Below are 25,909 nucleotides of genomic sequence, written 5' to 3' on the forward strand. Positions count from 1 at the left end.
TTCCCAAATGTTACCCTTTTTATCTGGAAAAATATTGTTATTCAAAACCTGAAGTGGAATTTTTCTCCGTGAACTGTCTTTCAATACCTTCGTTAACCAGAAAAATTAAGCAAAATTTGAATATAAAAGACCATTACATTACAGAAAAAAATCAGTTAAAACATAATATGATTCAAGAAATTATCCTTCCAATGTAGAGGGCAGAAGAAATTATCATTTAAAATTTAATAATAAAGACCTAAAAAAATTTAAAAAGCAGTTTTAAAAAGTCTGTTGATATATTTAGGGAAACATTAAGCATGTTGTCCACAAACACAGAAGCATTCCTCTATTCATAGGTAAGTGTGAAATTACTTTGAATAACTGCAAAGTCGAAATGAACCAGTTCATATAGATTCCTTCAAAACTTAATCTTAAGTTCAAGAAAACCTTCAGCTTTCTTGGTCTTAATAAAGAAAGGGAGTTAAAATGTTTTCAAGGCACATTTAAACAAAGGTATTCTAGGTAAAAGAAAGAAATAAATATACCAATCTTTTCCTAGTAAAAAAAATATATCCATGAGCTAAATTTCAACTTTTTAAAAAGCTAAAGTACCTTGAGTATTCATTAGAGTTATCTGAAAGAGCAGAAAAGAGATCCAGGCTTCAAATTTTATGATAGTTCATCATAATATTACATATGATCCTGTAACTACTGTTCAGATAATGAATATAAATACAAAGTGTCTAAGAACATTATTTTTATGTACTAAAATATTTAGATATACAAAGAGATATCCCTAAAAACTTTCATGTAATTCAAATATATCTTATTTGAGAAATTAATAATTCTGTAGTTGAGTTTTAGATTCATGCTTGAAGATTGTGATTTTATTACTATGAAGGGCACATAATACTTAAGCTTATCTTTATTGAAACAGTATATAAAAAGCTGACAAGATATTCTGTAGTGTATTTGAGAGCTTGTTTGGAGGTTCTAGCAGGAGAGCGCGGCTACTCTATACCCTTGGCCGAAGAATGGTCCTCTCCTTTGTCAGGAAAGGTCATTCTCTTTGACCCACCAAGCTCGCATGCAGCTTTGGGAGGGAGCAGTGAGGGAGGAAGGGGATACCTCCCTAGCCAGCCAGATCAGCAGAATCAACCCTGGCGATCAATGGGGTGACAGATGCTGTAGTGTATTTGAAGTTATCATCATCTTGGGCAGAGGTTTTTTGTTTGTTTGTATCATAATCTTAACTTCCTCCTGTATGACTGTATTTCTTCAATAGGAACATTTGATCCAGATATAAACCTAAAGATTATAAAGTAACAAAATAATTAATGCAAATAGTTTTAAGTTTGTTTCCTGTTAGAACCCCTAGCATTTCAACCTTCCCCCTTTATACAGATAAATTTTCTTCTTTAGTCCCTCCTATCAATCCTCCATGGGAGAATGTGGCTCAGTGCACTGAGGCTGGGTGGGCTCCCTCTTTGCAGTGCACAGCTTTGCCTTTCGGCTCTGCTGCTCTACATGGAATCCAACTTGTGGAGTCTTCCATTCCTAGTGCTTGAAGCTGGTCCCTTAAGTCAGAGAAATGCTTTAACTTCTTAACTATTTATTCTAGCAGTGTATATAATGCAGTCTCATAGATGTGCCCTGAAATTCTTGATAAATATTCTTCATCATTACCTACATCAGCACTTTGGGCAAGGGGATAGAAGAAACTTTCCCTTTGGGCAAAGGGAAGGAGAAACTTTCCCTAAAGCTTTGTCAGTGTGTGTATTTTAAGATGGATTTTACCGCGTAAGAATTTTAAATGGTAAAATATAGTAAGCATTTATTTCAAAAAAAAAAAAAACAACATAAAAAGGTTTGAAATTAAGCTTTCTATGGTGATTTTGATGAGTTCTCAGGGTGATATATTTGGATATTTTTAGAACAGATAAACAATGCAAGGCACAGTGAAGAGTGGCATATGACCATAAAAACTCAGTATCCTAGGAGAAGTACACGAAAAAATCATAACTTATGTTAACATGCTCTAACATTTCCAAAACAATTGGAATTAGAAGAAAATGACATCAGGCTTCATGTTAGAAGCCTCAGATCTTTCAAGGTATTCTCTGTGCACTTGCTTCTCATATGACCAAGACTGTACATGTATTTAGAGGAAAAGGCCTTACTGCTAGTGGACAGTAAAACCAATAACAGCAGTTATAATAATAATTTAACACATTGCTAGATTTGCCATACTTCAAAAGAAACTCAGTCCAAATTTGTTACGTCTTCTTAACCTGCCAGCATTCTGATACTACCAGTGGATCTCGGTAAATAGCTTTTCATACCTTTTTTTGCTTTGGTTTGCACTTCTTTTCCTCCTTTAAAACATGCAGTTCATACATTTGACAGTTTTACTACCATAGTCAATACATTCTGGACCAATACACTCGCAGCAGGCATTATGGAACCAGCGGTATTTAGATGCTCCCATGGACTCACAGGATATTTTACACTGATGTATGGACATGCAGTCATCAAAATAAACCACAGTACACATGTGTTCTGCAAAATAAAAATTAAGATTCAGAGCAAGAAATAAGAAAGTATTAGATAAGATGCTGTAGCTGAATATTAACAGTTATTTATCATAGTTCTCTTATGCTATTCGCCCAGGACAACAGATGAAGTATAGGGGAAAAAACACATTTGTTAACTACCTTGAGGAGGAAGCCAGATTCTCCTACTTCAACTGAAGAATGCAAAGGGCTTACTTATTCACTTTATCAGATTTCAGACTTTGATCTGCATGTTAGATTACTGGGCTTAACAACATTTGCTATGTGGAGAGAATTCTCCAGCTAAAGGAAGACTGAAAAATAGTGTTCTAAAGTTATACAGAGAATTTACAATAAAATAAAACAAATAATTCAAATGATGCTAAGTGGTTAGCAATGCTTGGCACAATTCAGCATTAGTTTTTGGAAAATACCCTTCTTCTTGTCATTAATAATAATTTCTAGTCCTGCTTTCCGAGGCAACCACTTTTGATTGTTTCAACTTTTAGTTCTCCTGGTGGTTAACCCCATATGACTACTTAGCTAGGAGGACAAGGTACATGAAATAAATAAAGGACAATAAAAACCATTAATAGAGACTATATGATTAAAGGTTATTTTACAGAGCCATTTATAGGACTGATAAATCACCAGGGGTGTGAATAGTAAGGGAAAGCTTGATGGGAAAAAATGGACTTGTATTAGGAAGAATTAAAAGCAAAGTAAAATTGTGTAGAGGTTTTGAAAATATTAGACTTTATACAAGTTACATGCCTTTTACATTCCAGAATTAAGGTATGACCTATCTTCACTGATAAATGTTCTTTAATATATTTCTTAAAGTTGTGTAAGTCATTCTCTCATTTAGTTTCCCTTCTACCATCAGTACTCATTTGCAGAGAACTGGATACGGTTAGTTCACATTTAGAAATCAGATGTCTGTAACACCAACTTGCTCATAAAGAAATCTAGCTGATGACCTGGTATCTTTTGTGTTGCCAACACTATTATAAAAACCTAACTTCCTAGGATACTTTGAATGTTACCTGATGGTGAGCAATACCATATCAGGTAAGCAACACCACTGCTATCTAATGAAAAGAACAACTGAAGTCTAACACAAATATCAAAATTAGAACCGTACGCCTATCTCCCAACACAGCCTCTACCATTGAGAGTATGAAGAAGTTGTGACAATGTGCCTGACCTGCCCCCTTATCCACTCTGGGATGGGGCTGTTAAAGTCCAGAATTTACTTAGACTATATAAGATCAAAACCAGAAGGCTGTTCTAAAAGATCATCTTAATACACCTTCACACACCACACAGAAAGTGAGTGGGCAGGATAGAAAAAGTCAACTGTTGGCAGTTACCTTTGTCATTGGAATAAGGTGCATGAACATTGTTGCTCGGAACAGACACATTTTGGTGGTGTGGCTGGTTCACAGTCTCTAAAAATGAAACCAGATTCTCATGATGGGAAAGTTCTTCTGCGACAGGGAAGGAAACAATGTTCCAGTTCAACTGTGTGTCTCCTTCTGTGAGGGCCCGGAAGAGAGAAGGGATGGGCTCATGAAGCTCCTCCACTGTGCTCTTTGAAGTTGGAGGTGTGTCACTGTAATTTCGAGGATTACACATGCCTGGGGGAGGGGACAAAGAGGATAAGTTTATTTTCCTCACTGATTGTAATGTCATGAACTATTGTTAGTCACTGCCCTGCAATCAAAGCTCCAACATATTAAAATTATGTGACATCTATCTATTATACATAAATATTTTCCTAGTTTTTTTATTTTTTTTGGCTGAGAGGGCCTAGATATGATGATACCTCAATATCATTAAGCATATTACAATAGTAATGGATTATCACCAGGTGAATAAAATAGAAACTGATGAGTCCTTATGTTATAAACAAATTAGTACATGGAGGAGAATGGAAAGCTCTTCCTTTCACCAGAGTGTCAACTGATAGATGTAGAAGGTATGAAGAAAATATAGAAATCACCATTTGGCAATAGAGGCGTTTGATTTAGATGGGAGATGTCAATGGATGCTAAGGCTAGTGAATGGAGGTTTGATGAGGAACATATTGATGTACTTTTGGGAAACGCTATACAAAATACTAATCAATCACAAAGGGTTTAGTGATACTTTAATGTGGAAAAATATGGCAGACACAAATGTGACCAGTAGATCAAGGTTAACATCATCAGTTTGATGTTGTGTGTCTCCTGATGTACTACACAGCTTCATTTCTGTGATGCTGTGACCAAGAATGTGTGACTTAAGTATGGTCATCAGTCAACATCAGGTGGATCAAAATTGAGGGTCACCTTACATAATGTAAGATCTGTACTCACAAAAACTGTCAAGGTAAAGACTAGGGGCTGTTTTAGATTGAGTAGGTTGGAAGAGACCGGACAACTAACTGGATAGAATCCTGGACCAGAAAGGAACAAGAGATACTTTTGAAACACTTGGCAAAATGTAAATGGAGTTTATGGACTGGGTGGCAGGGTTGTACCAATGTTGGTTTTCTGATCTGGAGTGCTGTCTGCTAGTTATGTAGGAGGATGTCCTTGTTGTTGGAAAATACAGGCTGGAGTATTTAGTAGTGATGGGACATCAGTAAAGCCTGCTTTCTAATGGTTCAAATGATGTGAATGATCATGGGAGTGTGCCCATACATGTGTGACTGTGACTATGAGCGTGTGTGTGTGCATGTGTGTGTGTGTGTGTGTGTGTGTGTGTTGAAAGAGAAAGAGCAGGCGGTACAAAGTAATGGCACAAATTGGTTAATATCAATAACAAGAATAAGGGTGAGGGGACACAGCAGTCTTTTTACCCTTCTGGGAAATTTTCTTCACATTTGAAATTATTTCAAAATGAATTCTTTTTAAAATTGTTTATTTTATTTATTTATTTTTTATTTTTTTAAATGGTGACATTGGTTAAGTTTCAGCTGTATATTTTAACAGTAAAGCATATATATATTTACACTGTCTTCACCTCCCATAGTTAGTAAAAATATTTTAAAAAATACAAAACGGCCCAAGAGAATTAGAGAGTGACCAAGAAAAACTTTTTCATGGAGTTTTGCTATAAAAGGGAGAGCTGAGAAAATGTTTAATGAGCCCAGCCAGCTTTTGAGCTGTTGGACAGTATGTGGTGCAGAAAGGAGTGACCCCAAAGAACTATGCCCAAAAGGCAGGTTTTTGAGCTAATAAATGATTATTATTGTTTTAAACCACTATGTTTTGGGGTAGGTTGTTTAGTAGCAATAAGAACTGAACACATTCTCTGGATTTCCTTTTGTGAACATTATATTTTTAAAAGCTAAATTATGTTTCATTTTTGTTTAGCATCTATTAGGTCTAAGATGGAATTTTTCTTCATTTCCAGATTAAAAGTTTGAAATGTTAGACAATATATATAAATTCCTATATTTTGTAAACTTAGGGAGAAGAAAAACCATCTCATGTGCTTTCCACATTTTGTTAGTTTACATGGCCATGAACTTTTATGATTTAGATTGTGTGACAGAATTCATGAATTAAATGATCAAATTTGACTCCTGTGTTCACAAAAGACAAAATTGGCCCAGATAAGTTAAGTGATTTGTCCAATGTTATATAATTTAGGATTTGAACCAAGATTATGATTCAGCCTGATTTCACATCCACTGCTCTAATAATCACATTCTATAAATAATTTTTAAGTGCCACTAAAAGCAAATACTTAGAATATTTGTATTATACAAATACAGACAATAAATTCTTCTGTTGGAGTCTATGATGAATGAAAATTAGAAATCAGACATGAAAAGGTAAACAACAGAGTTCAATGGTTAGAAGAGCTAAACTCAATTATTTTTATTGAGACTTTAAAGAAACTCCAGTGTTCATTACCACAGATTTCATTACATTAAAAAAAAAAAAATCTGTTTTGGAGTTTTTTGCATTTAATAACCTTAGGCCAAAAACATTTCTAATTTAAATCTCAATACACTGCATTAAAACCAGTAAGCATAAAGTAAATCTTGCTAGGTAATATTTTCTATGGTACCATTACAAAGTTTTCATCTGTCTTTTTTTCTTAATTAGGATTATATTCAAAGAGATCATCGCAAGAAACTCTTTCTAGGCAATGCTGATTTTGACCTGTTTTCCTGCCTGAAGCACTCTTTGACTTCTGCATTATTTTAAGCTTGGTGAGGTATGAAATCTGATCTTCCAATGATATGTGGGGGCAATCCTGTTGGGAAATCCTGGCTGGAAAAAGTAATGTTTTGAAATTTCTCTAAGTTCTTTAGTTGTCCATGTTCATTATAATACATGGATCGGTTTCTGGCTGGAGAGTTACTAACCACCCATGGTTTAAATCATTTAATAAAATGTTTCTGGGAAGCATCTCACCACAGTCCCGAAGTTTATCATTATTAGAGAACTCTTTTTTCGTTGACTATACAGTTTACTTTTGGAGCTCTCATTTCTTTTCATGATCATTTTCTTAAGATAGTTTGTTTCTTTGTGGCAAATTATACTAATTATACTAAAAATTTCAAAGAAATTCGCTCTGCACATGACGGTCAGAGAGGCCAAAAATCAGGCAACAAATGCCAACAATTGAAAAGGCAAGCATTTCAAATCCTTCTGGTGCATAAAATTCTGATGCTATTTCTATCACCAAAGCAGAATTCACTATCTTGCTCTTGATCTACAACCACTAAACACAAAGAATTGTTCTGATCTGTTTAAATCTTTTATATACTTGACCTGTTGCCATCATATTTTAAAAACCAAGAATATGTTAAAGTAGAATTTACTTGATGAAATCGCATTTTAGTGTAGAAATTAAGACTAAAGGGAAAAAAGTTACTATTTTCTTAAATGAATATTCATGGGTGAAAACCAATAGTCCAAGCTTACAATGAAAAGCGACACTCCTTTTCACGCTTCCCCCGCCCTCCAATCCCATTCTCCAGAAACAGCTACTTTAACGGTCTATTCTTAAATTTATCTGGTGGTTACCTCTACATGAATTTAAATAAAAATAATTTACAAGTAGCAGTAAAAATGCCTTTAGATAATACCTATTAATCCTCGTATATGAAAGATAAAGATTACATTCATTTACACTAACCCTATCTCCCATATTTCTAATACTGTAATTTTTCTTTTATAATCTGAAATAAATTTCTAATTTTTATTCCACATCTCTTAATTCTCTTATTGGCAGATAAAGTCACTGGCATTTTCCCCACTTCTCCTGTCCCCCCTCCCAACTTCTCCTACTTTTACATGATGACGACATTCTGTTGCCTATGCACAATGAAATCTTCTTGCCTTACTATATGTTTATTCTAAAAGTTGAAAACGAGTAAATGGCAGTTACCTTAACATGACCCTATGAAAACTGTTCACTGCTGAGCAGATATGTGATAGGATTTCCTTGTCCAATTTGATTATCAAAGGAAAACATTTCTAATTTCAAAATAAAATGAACTTTTTCTTGAACTCCATAAAATATTAAAAAACATGCTACATTTCACACAGCATTACCTGAGAGGTCTTCTTGCCAAAAAATATTAAACTTAAATCTAATCAAACTTTTACAATTAGCTTCAAATTACTAGAAATATAGAGGAACAGAGGAGCAAGTTAAATGAATGATACCACAAAGAAGTAATCAATCAAATTCTGAATGTGGGCTATTATACAGGGAAACTGATACAATTTCTTCAATATGTCATATTGCATGAGAAAAAGAAAAGAAGGGGGTCATTCTGGGTTAAAAGAGGACTAAAAGACACAACAACCATATACAATACAAGGGCCTTGCCTGAATCAATTTGAATAAATGAACTATAAAAACACATTTTTGAGACATCTAGAATGTTAGAATATGCCAAGAAATGATTGTTAATTTTGTTAGGTGTCATAATGGCATTATGATTTAAAAATAAATGTCTGGATTTTTTTTAGAGATTGATACTGAATAAAGCACGGGTAAAATTATTTACTGTTTATAATTTGCTTTTAACTACTTCTGAGCAAAGAAAGAAAAAGGGAAAAAAAGACGGATGAAACAACTCTGGCATATTCTTGATAACTGCTGAATCTGGTGATGGGTATTTAAGAATTCATTACACTATTCTCTTCCCTTTGTTATGTAAGAGAAAATTTTCATAATAGCAAATGAATTGCCATCTTTAATTCTTTATGGATTAATATTCTTGGATTATTTTTTTGTGGGTCACAGATAAGTTAATACAGCAAATCTTGAAAACTTACTCTGCTTCTCAATTATATGCTTGATATCCCATAGAATTCATTTTCTTCTCAAAGATATGCTTCTCAGGGATCTCACTGCTTCAGTCAGATTCAGTGTCTCCTAAGCCTCTGTATTATTTATAATTTAAATGTTCTGTATATGATGATGTTTTGACATCTTGGAAAAACCTTTCTAAATGGGGCAAGACTGCTCCTCCTGGGGCTAGCAATTCTTGGAGCTAGCAAAGGGGCTGGGCTGGGAGCACACCAGTGATTTGCAAACTAACTAATTCAGACTCACATCTCCTCTGTTAGCCGGTAAACCTCAGGAAGCAGTATTCCTCTGTCTTCATCATCCCAGAGCCAGGTACCAGACAACTAGAGACCACCCCCATAAACCCAAAGCCCATGGGAATTATTCAGACTAGCCAGTCCTAAACTGTTTGCTCTGCCTGCCTCGCCTTTCCTGTGGAAACGTCGTGGAAGGTTCCAGCCCAAACTTTCCTTTCACTCCTCTATTTTGCAACTTGACCAAAACCTAGTGCTTCCCCTGACCTTGCATGGCATGCAGTGACCCCCTCTCTGAGACCTGTGAGTATAATAAACTTTGTTTCCTGAGTCTCTCTTGTGTCTCCTCTGGCCACAGCTGACTGTGCATCACGAAAAACATAGCACAACCTCCTGTACAGTTATTATCCTATAGTTATTCTCAACTCAACTCCTGGTTAAAGTGATCATTTCCTTTAACCCATGTTTTTCTCTTTCTTGGTCTTTGGCTCTATTTTGACTGATCTTTGATTACATATTTAAAATATGGTGTGTGAGAAGTACACTCTGAATTCTTGCTGTCTAAAAATGTTTTTATTTTACATTCACGCTCTTGATCAATAACTTGTCAGGTGAAATAATTTTCCCATTGACCACTTATTGCATTGGTCCAGTGACATTGATAAGAAAGAAGTCTGATGGCAATGTGATTTTTAACCCTTGTATATGAACTCTATTGCTCTTTATGAATCTTTTAGAATATTCTTTAACTTGGCAGTTGTAAGATTCTATGAGGCTGTGTCTAGATGTAGATCTTGTTTCATTAATCTTGCTCAACATTTTGTAGATGCTTGGTTTTTTCTCAGCTTTGGGAAATTTTCTTCTATTCTTTGATAGTGTCTCTCCTATTTTTTAATGCTTTTCTAGAATATCTATTTTTTCCTGTTATATTTTCCATCTGTCTGTTTGCTCTATATCCTATGACATCCCAATATTATTTTTAGCCTCTCTTGATCATTTTTCCAATCAAAATTTAAATTTCAAATGCTTTGTTTTTTCATAATATAGATTTTTTTCAAACTTCTCTAAAATATAACAATTGGTTTTCTTAAAGATTTATCTCTTAAAGTTCTCCTCCATATTTACTTTGTTCTTTCTTTCAAGGCACTTGTTCTGTTTTCCTTGCATGTTTGGTAATTAGACTGGAGACACCTCCCTCTGCTGCAATTCCTGGATGAGGAGCCCTAGACTTGAATACCAACAACACACCAATGGCTTTAGTCCTTTCCAGTTAATTCCTTCAATTTCCCTAGAGAGAATCTCTCCAATTTTTTGTTCCTGAACTATTTGGAACTTTTTCTGAAGAATGAGGGAGGGGGTAGGGTATCAAGTCATGCGGCTGTTTTACAGATAGATCCTCAAATAATCTTGCTATTTTCAGATTTATTTCTCTCTCTTACACCCCAAAAAAGTAAAAAATGATCCTGGAGACTCTTTGGGAGTTTAGCTGAGAAGGTCACTCCCCTAATCCTACCCCTTTTTACTTTTGGCAAATTATTTTGGTGTTTCTTCCAATCTGTTTACTAACCAGCAAGTGTCTCCATCTTTCCTTTTAGATGGTTCTCGTTAAAATTCCTTCCTCTCTTTCTCTTTGTTACGAAGAGTTTACTTCCAGTTCTATTCCTTTTTTAAATTTTACTGAAGTCTTAAGTACAAGGGAGAAAAAGGTGTGAATTTAAACCATTATGTTGAACCAGAAGTTATAGTTACTTTAAAGCGCTGGAAAATGCAATGAATTATTCTCTCATTCTCTCCTTCCATCTTTTTTCCCCGCATACTTGCATCCAGCTTCCTATAGAACATCTCCACTGGAGAACCTTGCATGCCTCTGAAACTCGACTGTCCTAATCATCTTCCTCAGCATACCTGGGCCTTTTTACAGCATCCTCTATCTTGGTTCCCTGTCACAATTTATCCAGTCACACAAGCCAGAATCCAGAGGCTATTTTTGGCTCACTTCTCCTCAAATCCCACTTCTAAAGTGTCACCAAGTGTGATCAAATTTAACCTTCTAATTATTTTTCCAACAAGGCCACATCTCTTTATCTCTGCTATCACCCTAGACCAAACCTTCACCAAATTTTGACTGGAGTGGGAAAAACTATATGTTGGTGGATTTTAAACTCTAATTTTCATCCTTTCATAAACTGTAGCTACTTTAAAACACATGCTATTGGATTTTACCATCTCTTATCCCTCCCTCTTTTTAGCTATTTGTATACTCAGTCACTTCTCCCTCACTTAATAATAACTTCAATACCTGAATCACCATTTCAACTATGAGACCCATTTTCTATCATTCTTGACGATTTCAATATTCACAGTTAAGATCTACCCGGGCCTCTTGTTCCTAGACCGCCTTAGTGATAACGATTTTCAAATCTGCCTCGATCCCTCAATTCATAGGTCAATCATTAATTCTCTTTTTTTCATATCCAATTCAAACCAAACTCTGACCATTTAATCCACTCCCCGCTGCAAATATTTCCTGAATCTGAAGCTGCACCATTTCCACTGCTGTCAATAATCCTAGTCCAATCTACCATCATCTTTTAAACTAAACAGATCCCCATTTCTTCTCTTTGTACCTTGAAGTCCACCTTCTACATAACAGCCAGAATGATCATTTAAAGCTGTAATTTAGATATCACCATCATACACTCTCCAACGGGTTTCCATTATACTTAGGACACAATTCAAACTCCTTTCTACAGCCTGCAAGACCTGGCCCTAACCCACCTCCCCTACTCACCTCTCTATTGTTCCTTCTTTACTAACATCCTGCTGTACTGATCTACTTTCTGCTCTTCAAACTTGGATTGTTACCCATTGTATTTAAAACACTTATTTTTTATATTAAGTGGTTCGCATTAATAATTTGTTGTTAACTAAAGTTACTAATTTCTACAGTTTGTTAGAGATGAACTCCTGTTAATCCTTCCAAAAGTTAGAACTTTCCGGTGCTGACAAAAGGAGGAAACAAAAACTCTTTGACATGCATGATTCATGAGTGTTTTTATTGAATGAAAAAAAAAAAAGACCAAAAATGTTATTAAAAGATGCTTTCCGATCTAATTAAAAATAAAGTTATTTTAAACATATCTTGGAGCTTATTATACTTTTTATACAATAAAAAGTGTGAGAAAAATGTACTTCTTTACTGGAAGTGTGTATGAGAAACAACTTTAGGGAGAGGGACTGGGGACATAAGGAAGGGAGACATTTCAATATCTATACCTTCCTGTAGTGTTTGAATTTATTGAATTTAAGTAGTCATTTTAGTTTTTAAATTACATCTTAAAGAAAAATACATTTATGTTAATAGTAGTAGATATTGGAAGTCCTTTGTTTTTTTATTTCCTAAAATTCAACATAAAACTTGCACTTAAATAACCTACTTGGATGTGCAAAATTATTACTTCATTAGTAGTTTTCTTTAAAATATTGATTATATTACCACAATACTCCAAATATTCAAAAAAGGATCTACGTGAATAGCATTTCCTAAAGTGTAGTCTATGAACTCTTTAAGAGTCTCTAAGATCCTTTCAGAGGGTTCATATGGTCAAAATAATTTTCATAAGAATGTTTGTTTTTTGTTTGTTTGTTTTACAGTTCTAACATTTGCACTGATGGTGTAAAAGCGATGATGGGTAAAACATTTGGTGCCTTAGCTTGAATTAAGGCAGTGGCACCAAACTGTTACTAATGGTTATTGTATTCTTTACCACCAAATATAGTTTACAAAAAGGGGGGGAGGAGTTCCACACAAGAAAATGTTTGTTGAAGCAATAACGATGATTAATTTCATTCAATGAGCACTGTTGAACACAAGACTTTTTAATATTTTGTGATGAACTGAGAAATACGCAGAAAAAACATGCTATATACTTTTAAGTGCAATGCTTGTACCAAAAAAAAATCATTTACTGAGTTGCAAGCTGAACTACCCACTTTTTTCTTACAATACTATTTTTACTTAAAGTAACTACCAAACTATAATTATGGAGAACTGTATATATGACATACAGTTTACTGAAAATGAATTAAGCGAGCATGTTACTTTAAGGACAAAACTCACAGTATTTATTGCTGATAATACAATTCAATTTTCAAGCAAAAATCAGAATTTTGGAACACTTGTATCATCCACCATGGCTTGACTGTTTCCCAATACTTAAGTACTTTTCTGAAGACATTAGTAGTAAAGATAACTAATGTGATTTTGGGGGATATTATATAATGAATGTGTCAATATTTGGAAGATCTGCATGACTCAGTGAACTCATAATTTCCAATGGCCAATGCGTGATGTTATAAAATTATGCATGGGTAAAAGTGATTCCAAAATTGAAGATAGACCAATGGATTTTGATGTAACAGAGTTTTGAAGAGTTTCAGAATCTGGCTTTGGATTCTACTTTGAAACTAACCTTTAAGAAGTTACCACTTGTCCTGTTTGGGTGTAGTAATAAAGAAGAATATTCACAATGATCTGAAAAGGCTATTAAAATACCCGTCTCTTTTCTAATTACACAGCTGTGTGATGCTGGAATTTCTTTGTATACTATAACCACAGCAGGAGATCACTAAAGATTAAATATTTCAATGTATAAAAGGGTGCTGAGATTAAAAGAAAAGTTTGAGAACAGCTGCATTAGAAGAACAGATGATAAGAGACTATACCCATTGTAGCTAGATCACTAAGGCAGAATGTGACCTACTATTACCCAGAAAAAACAATGGGATGCAGAGCATGTGATCAAATAGACATCACTTTGAGAGGGCTACAAGAGCAGACAGAAGTTTTCATTTCTGGCTCTTAGTTTTCTCAGCATAAACACAGAGTGTAAATCAGAACCTCCGGTGGATATATATAGTTTTAAAAAGAACCAAAGTAATACTATAATTGTCTTTTTCTGAAAACAAAATACCCATTGTTTTAAATTACAAACTACCAAAAAGAAAAAAAAGAAAAGAAAAAGGAACAATTTATCTGATGATATATAGAAGATGCAGTGATGCAAAAAAGACACCACTGAGACAAATGACTGAAACTGAGAAATGAGGACACCCCATTGTCTAGAGCAGCTTTCTTTAATCTTTTGAAACCCATGCCCTGTTTTCATAAACATAAAAAATGCTCACCACTGACTGTCCTCTCATGAGTTGACATAGTTCTACGATGCCTCTCAAAGCAGACTAAATGCATAATACCAAGCATAGAAAGGCAAAAGCAACATTAGAAAAGGCCACAACAATGCCATCTAAGTATGCAGTTCTCAAATGGTCTGGCTAAATCCAAAGAGAAAATGTAGAGTTCACTGAATATAGCTTTGTCCCCAATCCCATTATCTTAATAGAGATCATGAATGACCAGTAGTTGTAAATATCTATTCATTAAATCCAATGTCATTTATTAACTGAAGAATAATAGTTAAATGGCTGCAAATGAAAGCTACTATGTTGCATTATTTTAAAATGACACCATATTCACCTTTGTCTTCATAAGAAGCTGAGTAACATATACAGTATAACATACAAGAAGCCATATAATGCAATGGGTCACAGAGCATGGATTCAAAAGCCAGACTATCTGGCTTGAATCCTGGCTTTCTTCCAGACTGGTTGACCTTAAGGAGGTCGTTTAAACTTTCTGGTCTCAGTGTCTTCTGTAAAACAGATGAGGGATGATAACACTCTCACACATTTTAGGTTTGTTGTAAGGACTAAATGAATTAATAGATGAAAAGTGCTTGATACCTAAAAGATGTTATATAAACACTAGTTATTATTTTCACAAAATATTCCCTGACTGACTGGGTCAATCCAATTTAGACATTGCTACACTAACATTTTAAAGATTAAAAATGGTTTCACTAGACAAAATTCTACACATGGAATGCATGACCTAAGAAGACAGGATCTTTTTTTTATTCAAGATATCTTTTAAAAAGCATCAAATTACAAATGTCTACAATTAATTCATTCAGCAGTAGAATCATATCTGATTTTCTAAACTTTTATAGTTTAGAAAACTACTGCCCTTGTTTAATGGACTGATAAACATTTTAACTTAATTTCTATTTTGACAATGATAAATCTCTATTGAAAGACATTAAGGACATAAAACATTAAAAAGAAAGCAATACCATGCTTATGTGTAAGAAGATTCAATATTAAAACTATATCAACTCTCCACAAATTTATCTGTAGATTTAGTACACTTTTAATAAAAATTTTAAGGTCTCTATTTTGACAATAACATATCTGAATAGATATTTCTTTTATACAGGATTATACTGTCCATACTATATTTTTTCCTCTGTAATCTATTTTTAATAGACTTTTTAATAAGTTTTACGGAAAAATAAGAAAGACAGTACAGAGAGTTCTCTTATACACCCATACCCAGGTTCCCCTATTATTAACATCTTATATAGTATGGTACATTTGTTTCAATTCATAAATCAATACTGATATATTATTATGAATTATTATTATTAAAGCCCATACTTTATTCAGATTTCTATAGTACTTACCTAATGTCCTTTTTCTATTCCAGTGTCTCATTTAGGATGCCACACTGCATTTGGTCATCATTTCTCTTTAGGCTCCTCTTGGCAAAGGCAGTTTCACAAATTTTCCTAGTTTTTGATGACCTTGACAGTTTGAGTAGTACTAATCAGGTATTTTGTAGGATACCCCAGTTTTAGAATTTGTTTTACTCATTATAAGATTTGGGTGATGGGTTATTGAGAGGAAGACCACAGAGGTGAAGTGCTATTTCCATCACATCAGCTCAAGGGTACATACTATCATCAAGATTTATAACTGTTGATGGAGACCTTGATCACTTGACTAAAATAGTGTATGTCAGGTATCTCCACTGCAAGTTACTCTTTTCCTCCCGTTTCCATGCTGTACCCTTTAGAAGGAAGTTACTATGAGCAGCCCACACTTAAGGAACGTGGAGTCATGCTCCCCAAATTAAGGGCATAGTATCTACATAAGTTATTTCTAATTCTTCTGTATGGGAGATTTGTCTTTTCTCCTCCACTAATTTATTTATATTGGTATGGACTCACAAATATTTATTTTTATGCTGTCAATTATAACCCAATACTACTTTATTTTGTTGTTTCATTTCCCCAGCTTTGGTCGCTACAAACTATTTCAGTTGGTTCCTGTGTAAATTTGATATACACACATCAATATGTGTGATTTTTTTTAGCACTTCCTTGCTTTTTGGTACTATAATATATTCCAGGCTTATCTTGTGTTTTTTCTGCCTCGGTGTTAGAAACAGCCATTCTCTAAGGAGCCCTGGTTCCTCTTACTGGATAATGGTATTAGAAACCAACATCTGGGTAGGAGATGTGCTTATTGTTAATGAGGCAGTATCTCTGTTTAAACTGTCTTTTTAAAAGGCAAAGGATATATAGGACATATAGTACGAGCACATTCAAAGTTCTTTCTTGGACAAGGAAGGTGAACCATGCATTTGAGTAATTTAAAAAAACCTTTAAATCAAAACAGGCCCCTTGCTTTATTTGGGTCTCATATTTGAGGTCACATACAAATATCGAAAGCAAAAGAACTAAATATTTGTAATGCAATCCCCAAACCTGTTTTTATGACGACATAAGAGACTTTTAAATACTAAGCAATTTAGACATCTGGGGCCAATTATAATTTTTAAGAGTCAGGAAAGTTTAATTAATCTAATAGCCCAAGGGTATTATAAAAGAAAAAATTATTTAAGGTCAATTTGGAGTAAAGGTACTACTATTCAATTTCTCTGAAAAATACCTCAGAATTAAGCCATTACTGTTCCATTTTGGCTACTTAAAAAAAAAAATCACCTTAATTAAAACAATTACCTTATTTTGGGAAAAAAGGTTACTGAAACTATTTCTGAATATTATACTATGACTCATATTTGATATAACTGACAAATTTTGGTGGGCTCAAGGCAAAGAAAAAGGGTATTTAATGACTCTTCTTGAAAATTCACTAAAAGGCAGGAGCTACTATTACTAGTAGAAAACACTTGTGACTGGGGTCATTTAGGGATTAGGTCCTTGGCTGTTTGTCCCAATGGATAAATTCAACTCAATTTTGTTATCAGTTTTCTAAATCAATACATCAGCTTCCACAGTGAGTTATGAATAGACAATACAATTCTAGTCTTTGGTGCCCTTAGTACTTGTCAGGTAACAATTATAAACATGTGGACTCAATCAAACATTTTTAGCAAAAGAAATCCCAACAAAAAAAATATATATCCTTTAGCATATCAATCTGCCATATGTGTTCAATCAAACATTTACAATGGTTGAATTTGGGGAAGATCATGATGTATCTGAATAATTTGCATAGTTTCCTTAAAAGAAAAACAATCAGTATTTTAAAAAAAAAAAAGGAAAATTATATTTGTCGTTAAGAATTAAACAAAAAAATGTTTACCATACCAGTAGTTTAGCTGAACTCTTAGCACATATTTGTTCTTTAATATTATAAAGTAACAATGTGTTTGTGTAAAAAAAAGACAGAAATCCACTTGTAGGAGCCAAAGGATACACCTAAATCTGATCTGAGATAAAAGGGGCACAGTCACAACAAAAAGGATGGATTTTCCAAAAGGAAGACGTCACGACCTAATCAAGTTGTTACTGGTATTGTAGCCATGACCTGAAAGTCAGATTTCAAGGTATTTGCAAGGCAAATAACAGAGCAGGATTAGAGAAAAAACATTTAGTTGATGGTGTGACAGAACCTATCAAAGGCTCAGGGTTGTGTTCCAAGTTTCAAGTGTGTAACTGTCTGATACTGTTTTCCTGAGTTTTGCAGGCACTGTCCATGGCCTGACATTTCCCACCTTCTTTGGCCTTTTACATAAGCCCATTTTCTCTACTCACCAAAATTAGGTCTGAGATCTGTGAGACAGTGTGGCCAAATGGGTCAATGAGCTGTTACTGAAAAGCAGGTTTTCGGCAGGCTTCCCGGCCTAGTCTTGGAGCCTATAACACTTTCATTAAGTACTGGAAGTGACCTTAGTCCCAGAAAAAATTATTTCCAAATTAACATTATCCAAACAATGTACCACTGAATTCTAGTACTCCATGGGATAGTGTTCCAAATGAAAAAGTTAACGGTTGCTATGTTTTTTCTTCATTGAGATAAGTTACTCATTTTGTCTTATACTTTAATATTTGCTATTAATTCATTTTTTAAATGTACATTAAACATGGACTGAGTTCTAATTTCTTAAATTTGTCTATTATTAAATCATGCATCATTTCATGTTTTTCTAAAATGTATTTTAAGCCACCGTCTGGTACTATTTAATTCCATTTATATGAAATTATAGAATATATAAAATTAATCTAAGGGATTAAAATCAGAACTGTAGCCATAAACTGGGAATGAGACATTCCCCCTTCTCGCAGGATGGCACAGAAAGCAGAAGTACACACACTCCTTCGAGCAACCACAAAAAAATTATAACAAAACTACAGAGCAAGCGTTACACAGTCACCTAGGGTCTGGCTGAACAAAAGCCCTATAACCAGGTCACCTCAAATAACAGGCCACCTAAAACGGTAGGAGGGGCAGAGATGAGAAACAGCTGGTTCCACAAACATGTGAGGCAATTGAGAATCGGTAGGACTATCTTGGCTGCAGAACCACCTCCCCCACCTGAGGAGTGAAGGGTCTTGGCCACACACTGGGCTCCCCAGCCCAGGGTTCCAGTGCTGGAAAGAGAAGCCCCCAAAATCTCTGGCTGTGAAAACCAGAGAAGGTTGTGGTTGAGTGAGACAGAGGGCTGCGGGAAGCAGAGACCTTCCCCTTAAGGGGCTCATACCTGGCCTTAACTCGGATGGACTCACTGGCTCTGAGCTCCAGCGCTGGGGCAGCTGCTCCAGGGGCGCCAGGGACATATGGGGAGGTGCTGAGTTGTTAGGCTTTGGGTGAGGGCTGGAGGGAGGGCCTGCTTCCAGACAGAGGTATAGGCAGAAGCCATTATTCCTTTGTTGAGCCCTCCCTACTCCCAAGCCTGCAGACACAAGTGCCATCAACTTGGATAACACACAGTTTGCTCTGCCCAGGGATTTCCTGAGACTCCCCTTCTCCTACCTTGTGGGTCCACCCAAGCTGATTACAGTGATTTTATTCCATACAAATGGGCTCTCTTGGCTCCTGCTACAAAATTTCATAAAATCTCGCAAAGGCTCACAAAACCAAAAGGAGCAGCATCTGGCCTTGGCATGCCTTGTACTTCTTGCTGAGCAGCCCCAAGCCCCACACCAGTGGCAGCAGGCCTTCGTTTCTCACTTGACCCCTCAAGGCAACTATATGCCCAGCATGGGTGGCAGCCATATATGGATAGTTTGATGACTCTTACCAGGTAGCCCTGGAGGTGCACAGGCTGCGGCTGAACTTAGCCTTCAGCTGAACCTCTCTCAAGTCTGTGCCAAGGGTCCCCATAGCACACCTACTACATAATGCCACTCTACTAAGACTGCGAGACTTGGGAGTCCTGCCTAAGATATAGAAACAGACACAGGGAGGCAGCCACAAGGCGGAGACAAAGAAGCCACATGAAAGGAAAGAACAAAGCTCCAGAAAAAGAATTCACTAAAATGGAGACAAGCAATATACCAGATGCAGAGTGCAAGACACTGGTTATAACGATGCTCAAGGAATTTAGAGGAAGAGTAGATGAACTCAGTGAGAACTTTAACAAGCAGATTTAAAAAAAACAACAACAACATAAAAATGGAGATGGAAAACATAATAGGGAGCCAGTGAGAAAAGAATACAATATCTGAGACAAAGAGTACATGAGAGGGACTCAGTGGAATGGATGAAATGGAGGATCGCATCAGCAACATAGAGAATGGGGTAGCAGAGGACACTCAATCCGAACAGCAGCAAGAAAAAAGAATCCAAAAAAATGAAGTAGTTTAAGAAGCCTCTGAGATAACATCAAGCATAACAACATTTGCATCATAGAGATACCAGAAGGAGAAGAAAGAGAACAAGGAATTGAAAATCTATTTGAAGAAATAATGATGGAAAACTTCCCTAACCTGGTGAAGAAAACAGACATACAACCCCAGGAAGTTCAGAGAGTCCCAAAGAAGATGAACCCAAAGAGGCCTGCACTGAGATATATCATAATTAAAATGCCAAAGGTTAAATACAAAGAGAGAATCTTAAAAGTAGCAAGAGAAAAGCAGTTAGTAATCTACAAGGGAGCTCCCATAAGACCAGCAGCTTATTTCTCAAAAGAAACTTCATAGGACAGAAGTGCTTGGCATCAAATATTCAAAGTGGTGAAAATCCAGGAGAAAGAAGGAAGGAAAGAAGGAAGGAAGGAAGGAAGGGAGGGAGGGAGGGAGGGGAAAAAAAAAAGAAAGGAAAGGAAAGAAGAGGGAGGGAGGGAGAGAGGGAGAGAGAGAGAGAAGGAAGGGAAGAGGAAGGAATACTTATTAAAGTTTTAAAAAATGGCTACAGGTAGGATGAAACCATTAGTCCCAATTTCCCTGAGCCAATTCAGGTCAGTTCTGGTTCAGGTTTATCCCACTGGTTTCACTCTCAAAAGTGTCCTAGTTTGGACAGTAAGTTATATGGTCCCTAACCACATGTTTTGTCACTGTTACATACATTTGTCTTTCTAATTATGTAAATATTTTACATAATCATTAAAATCAAAGAGGGAATTAATAATTGCTAAAAATCGAAAACAGACTAACACATATGAACTTCATTTTACATCAAGTTGATCACATAACCAACCACTCACAGAAAATTCTTCCAACTGATCTTGGAAGACAGCATCTGGGCTTACATCTTCAGTATATATTCAAGTACAAAGCAAGCTTACCTGTCATCTAATAGTCTTGGTTCTGGTCACTAAAAGGGGCTAGAAGAAAAGTAGTAGCAACAAGTACCCCTAAGGCTGAGATTGTGGTGTTTAACTACCACTTTCTCCTAAAGGTAATCAAAGCTCCATGGCTAATTCAAGACATGAGACAAAAAAGGTATAAGATGAGCCTGGTACAGCGTGTCTGAAATGAACAAAGATGACAAAAGTCATGTCAAAAGGACTCAAGAGCCAAATTAAAAAGTCTCCTACTAACCAAAGAAGTAACATTTTGAGAAAAGAGAATGACAGCAACTGATTAAAACACTAAATATATAGTTTTAAAGCCATGATGTTTAAAAAAGAAAACACACATACACAGAAAAAACCCTACCAAAAAGTAAAGCAAAAATGTAAAAACGTACTGAACCCTACTGGAATTTGCTAGGATATAAAATTAATATTCTGAAAATGAATAAAGAGAAAAAATTAAATATTTATATAACATTTTGTTTATTTATCCTTTATTTCAGGGTAACAACGGGCTCTAGTAAATGTGAGGACGTTGTTTTATACAGAACTCCAGTTAATACATATGGAAAGAATGATAATAATAGATCATTATTTAACAAAATTGACATGGCAGTGGTCATCAATGAAGGGTGAAGCCACTAAATAAAAGACTAGTAAGTAACTTACCACTGAGGTACCAGACTTTCACCATCTGAACCTACCGATCCATCTTAGCATCACTGAGAGCAGGGCAACCAGATATTATTGTGTACCCTGTACCACTGTACCACTGCCCCAAAACTGAATGTGAATCTAATCAGTCTTTAGCTCTCACTTCCAGCCTAGGGGAAATAGAGAGGATAGGATAACAAGTTAAATAACCACAGGAAGCCATCAGCCAAATCCACACTGTGGTATATATTCCATTATAATTCACTAGTTTTTTTCAATAAGTCAATGGAATTTTAAAAGGTGGTAAAAGGAGAAGGAATTGTTTTAGAATAAAAGAAATCTAAGAAATTTAACAACCGAATATAGTAAGCAGACTCTGTGGGATCTTGATTTGATTAAACCATAAACAACATTTAGTTATTTAGAACAATCTGAATATGGACTGGATATTAGATGTTAAGGAAGTATTCATTATTTTAGGTGTGCTAACGACAATGTATTATGTAAGAAGGTTTATTCCTTTTATTTTTTCTTTTTTTGAGATGCATAACTAAGGTACTTTGGAGGTGTAGTGAAATCATTTATTTTATAATACTCCAACAAAGGGAAGATAAACAGAAGAACCAATAAATGGATGAAACAAATATGGCTGTTGAAGCTGGGGAGCAGGTACATAGCAGTTCACTGAACTCTCTATTTCTGTGTATATTTGAAAAGCAAAAACAAAACAATCTTTAATTGCCCTCCACCAAAAGAAACTTGTGGGCACAGATCTAAGTTCCAAAAACCATAAGATTTGAGAAACATATTGGAGAGCATGGATGAAAATGAGCTACAGAGGTTATTCTTAAGTGAAGATCAGAAAAGAGAAACTAAATCTTCTATAAAAGAGAGCTGGAAGAGAAAGCTTGTTAGACTAAGTATGTGCTGCAAGTCCACGGAATGAGACAGGAAGGAAAGGCTGTACTCTAATTTGGATCCTCTCAGAGGTCTGCACCCCACCTATAAAAAATGTATGGGGAATGTTTCAACTTAGGAGGAGTGACCACAAGTTTGCAAAGGACATCAAGAAAGCCTAATGGGGAAGAGAACTGCCTACAAGAAAGAGTACTGCTGTACAAAAAGAACTGGAATATCTAAATTTTATCTTAGAAAATAAAAGATTAACTGAATTTAAAATGAAAGATAAAGTTACATTCAGAACTCATTTGAAGTTTAAAACTGGTATTAAATCCTTAAAGGTAAATTTTTTAAGTGGGAAGTAGCCCAGAAGAACACAGGTTGCTTCTAAAATTGTAGAAATATAAGCATGTATGATTATTATTTCTCAGTAGAATTACAGACTTCCTTTCCTAGAAGCAGCAGCCAAATGGCAATGTTACTACTGTGTGATCGTTAAAACACACACACAAACATATACTCACGCACACATTATTTTAGGCAATTGTAAAAAGTGCATTTGTGTATTTGGCACCCATGTTTAAATTAAATGCTTGTATATGTGTATATTAGAGATTAATACGCTTATTTTCTCTTTTTAACTTTTATTGTACATATTAAATTTACATTTAATGCTGTAAAATAATCCAAAGCTTCTTTTATTTCTGCTGACATATAAAAAAAAAACTATAGCCCTCAAGGGCATAGGATAAACTATTCATCTTAAGAGAATAGCACATTAAGAACTCATTGATTTGACAGTTCTAAAACACTGGCGTACCTTCTAAGTGTCAGACACGATACCAGCTGTTAAAATACCAAGATGAATCTAAGATGACATAGGAAAAGACACTTCTGTCCTGATTCTTCCAAAATTCACTATAAAGCAATAAAGAAACATAAATAACTGAAACCCTAATTCCACCCCGGAAGAACCTAAGAGCTAAATGTAACTGACTAAGCAGTCACGCTCCTAGGCAGATGCAACCACAGAACTCTGGAAATACTCAGGAACTGGAGACATCAGGTATTGCAGAGGCAAGCTTATTTTGAGGACCTCCTTATTTTGAATTAGACCTCTAGGTTCCTGTCTCTCTAATCCCACAACTATAGTGATGAGAGGGCTATTCTCTAGAGAAATTAAACCAAAGAGGCCCTGGACTGGGAACACCAAATATTGTAGAGGGTAGAGATGAGGATGGAAAGAAACAGCAAAGTAAATGACAGTATGCTTATTGAATACTGACGTTGCCCCTCAGTATCCCAGAACATTTGCAGCCAGCCATATTACCCCACCCTCACCCCAGGCAAGAAACTTAAAGGTCTTACTCTGAAAAAGTTATACAACTCCAAAGAGAAAGATCTATAGATACTGAGATAGAGGGCTCCTCAATGAAAAAGCCCTTAAAAACAGCTTTTAGTTTCTCAAGGATCTTTTAGTGCAGTCTTATGTAAAAGAAGATAATCTATTTTTTAATATGCTAAGTACCTATAATGCATGATTTTTTATAAAATTATAAAAATCATGCATTATAGGTACTTATTTTTAACAGTATAAAAAGTTAAAAATAAAAAGTAAAAAAATCCTTGTTGTTCCTCCACTCCTACTTCCCAGAATAAGCACTTTTAATTTCTTTCTAGACCTTTTTCTATAAAAATACACATATGTGTACATACCATTCAATAAAAGCAAATGCTATAATATAATGTTCTATACACCTGCTATATCTTATACACACCCTAGTCTATATACATAAAATACATTTAGATCCTTTGAAGTCTCTTAAACTCAAGGACTTTGTGATAAGAAATATTAAAAACTTTACTGCATGTCAACTTACCAACACAGTCACAGCACTCATCCCAGAGAGTCCCAAGACACAGCATACACTCCTTGCAACAGGAACAATTTCCTTCTCCAGGTCGGCACTGGCAGAGCTCCTAGAAATAAGACAGATGTTCAAACTTAAAATTTCAAATAACAATATTTAAAATTGTTAATTTTTTACAGTATAAAAACAATATTTGCATTTATAGTAATTTACTCTCAGTATAATTTTTATTAAAGATCATTAACTATTTTAGGAACATTAATAGCTACAATGTTAAGTAGATTTATATTTTCTTTTGGACACATTCAATGAACATGTTTTGGATATTTTTATCTTATTTTGAAACATTTTATGAAACAAAACATTTTCCTTTATAACCCATAACTTTACCACCCACAGTCTTGAAAAATCATTCAGTACAAGCACAAAATCTGCTTTTCAGCTATTCGATTCATTGTTCAAATTAATATAAATGAATAGCCAACTTGTAGTGGGAGCTGTGGTTTCTCAGTATATAAAGTGAGAACAAAAGCATCTTATATAAACTTATTTTTATTGCTCTACAACATACTATAACAGTGTACTTGTCGTGGTAGACTGTTTACAAAGATAGCATTTATTCTCCTCCTAATGACAACCCCTTGACAATGTAACTTTGCAGCTCCTTTGATCAAGGGACAATGTCTATTTCCAAATTCCTTGGATACAGAGTGACCATGAGATTTGCTTTAATCAGCAGAATTCAATGGAAGTGATATCATATCTGTTCTGGGTCTAGGACTTAAAGAGTATTGACTGCTTCCACTCATTTTCTTTGAACTTTGTCTAGAGAAGGCCACATGGGCAAGTCAGTCTACCTGAAGCCATCCTAGTTCATCCAGCTTCCAACCAACCGGAAGCTGACAACGAGACACATGAATGAGCCCAGAAAAACCACCTGGCTAATATAGGCACAAACTGCCAACCCACAGAAAGAAGAGCTAAATAAATGGTTGCTTTAAGCCACTAAATTTTAGGGTGTTTTGTTACTCCATGATAACTTATACAGCTTGCTTTGTAAGTGAAGATTCAAGGTCATTCCTTTAGTGCTTGTCACCAGACACTCCTAAACAAACTCAACTTAAAGAGAAATTCTGTAGCCATCACTACCTACTTGGCTTTCTGGGTTATGAGACAGTGTTAGGTAGCTAGTCAGGCATGAACGACAGGAGTCAAGGCCCAGCTCTGTAACCATAGAAACGTCCCTTGAAGATCTTCCTTAAGGACCTCCCAGAAATACTTCCCTTTTAGGGTTATAAATTAGCCCAAATCCTAGAGCACTAAAGCCATAAAAGCTGCTGGCCTAAACCAGCTACAAATGCATATACAGAAAGTACTGCCCATAACTTCATCCTCATTATACCATCATTATAATATCATGACTTTGCCAAGAAGTTCATGAATCTAATT

The 25,909-nt window shown here is 35.2% G+C and overlaps 1 protein-coding gene across 1 annotated transcript in view; it reads right to left on the minus strand.

Annotated features, from left to right (window-relative positions):
- Positions 1–210: 210 nt before the first annotated feature.
- The window catches only part of TWSG1 (twisted gastrulation BMP signaling modulator 1), a 45,097-nt gene continuing 19,398 nt past the window's right edge, over positions 211–25,909 (minus strand). Inside the window, exons 3-6 of the mRNA XM_016120910.2 lie at positions 24,470–24,569; positions 3,908–4,174; positions 2,325–2,541; positions 211–1,290 (exon numbers count right to left, since the gene is read on the minus strand). Coding sequence (XP_015976396.1) covers positions 2,360–2,541; positions 3,908–4,174; positions 24,470–24,569 — 549 coding nt within the window. The 3' untranslated portion in view covers positions 211–1,290; positions 2,325–2,359. The remainder of the gene's footprint in view (positions 1,291–2,324; positions 2,542–3,907; positions 4,175–24,469; positions 24,570–25,909) is intronic.

Source organism: Rousettus aegyptiacus, unplaced genomic scaffold (genome assembly GCF_014176215.1).
Source record: "Rousettus aegyptiacus isolate mRouAeg1 unplaced genomic scaffold, mRouAeg1.p scaffold_m13_p_12, whole genome shotgun sequence".
NCBI lineage: Eukaryota > Metazoa > Chordata > Mammalia > Chiroptera > Pteropodidae > Rousettus > Rousettus aegyptiacus.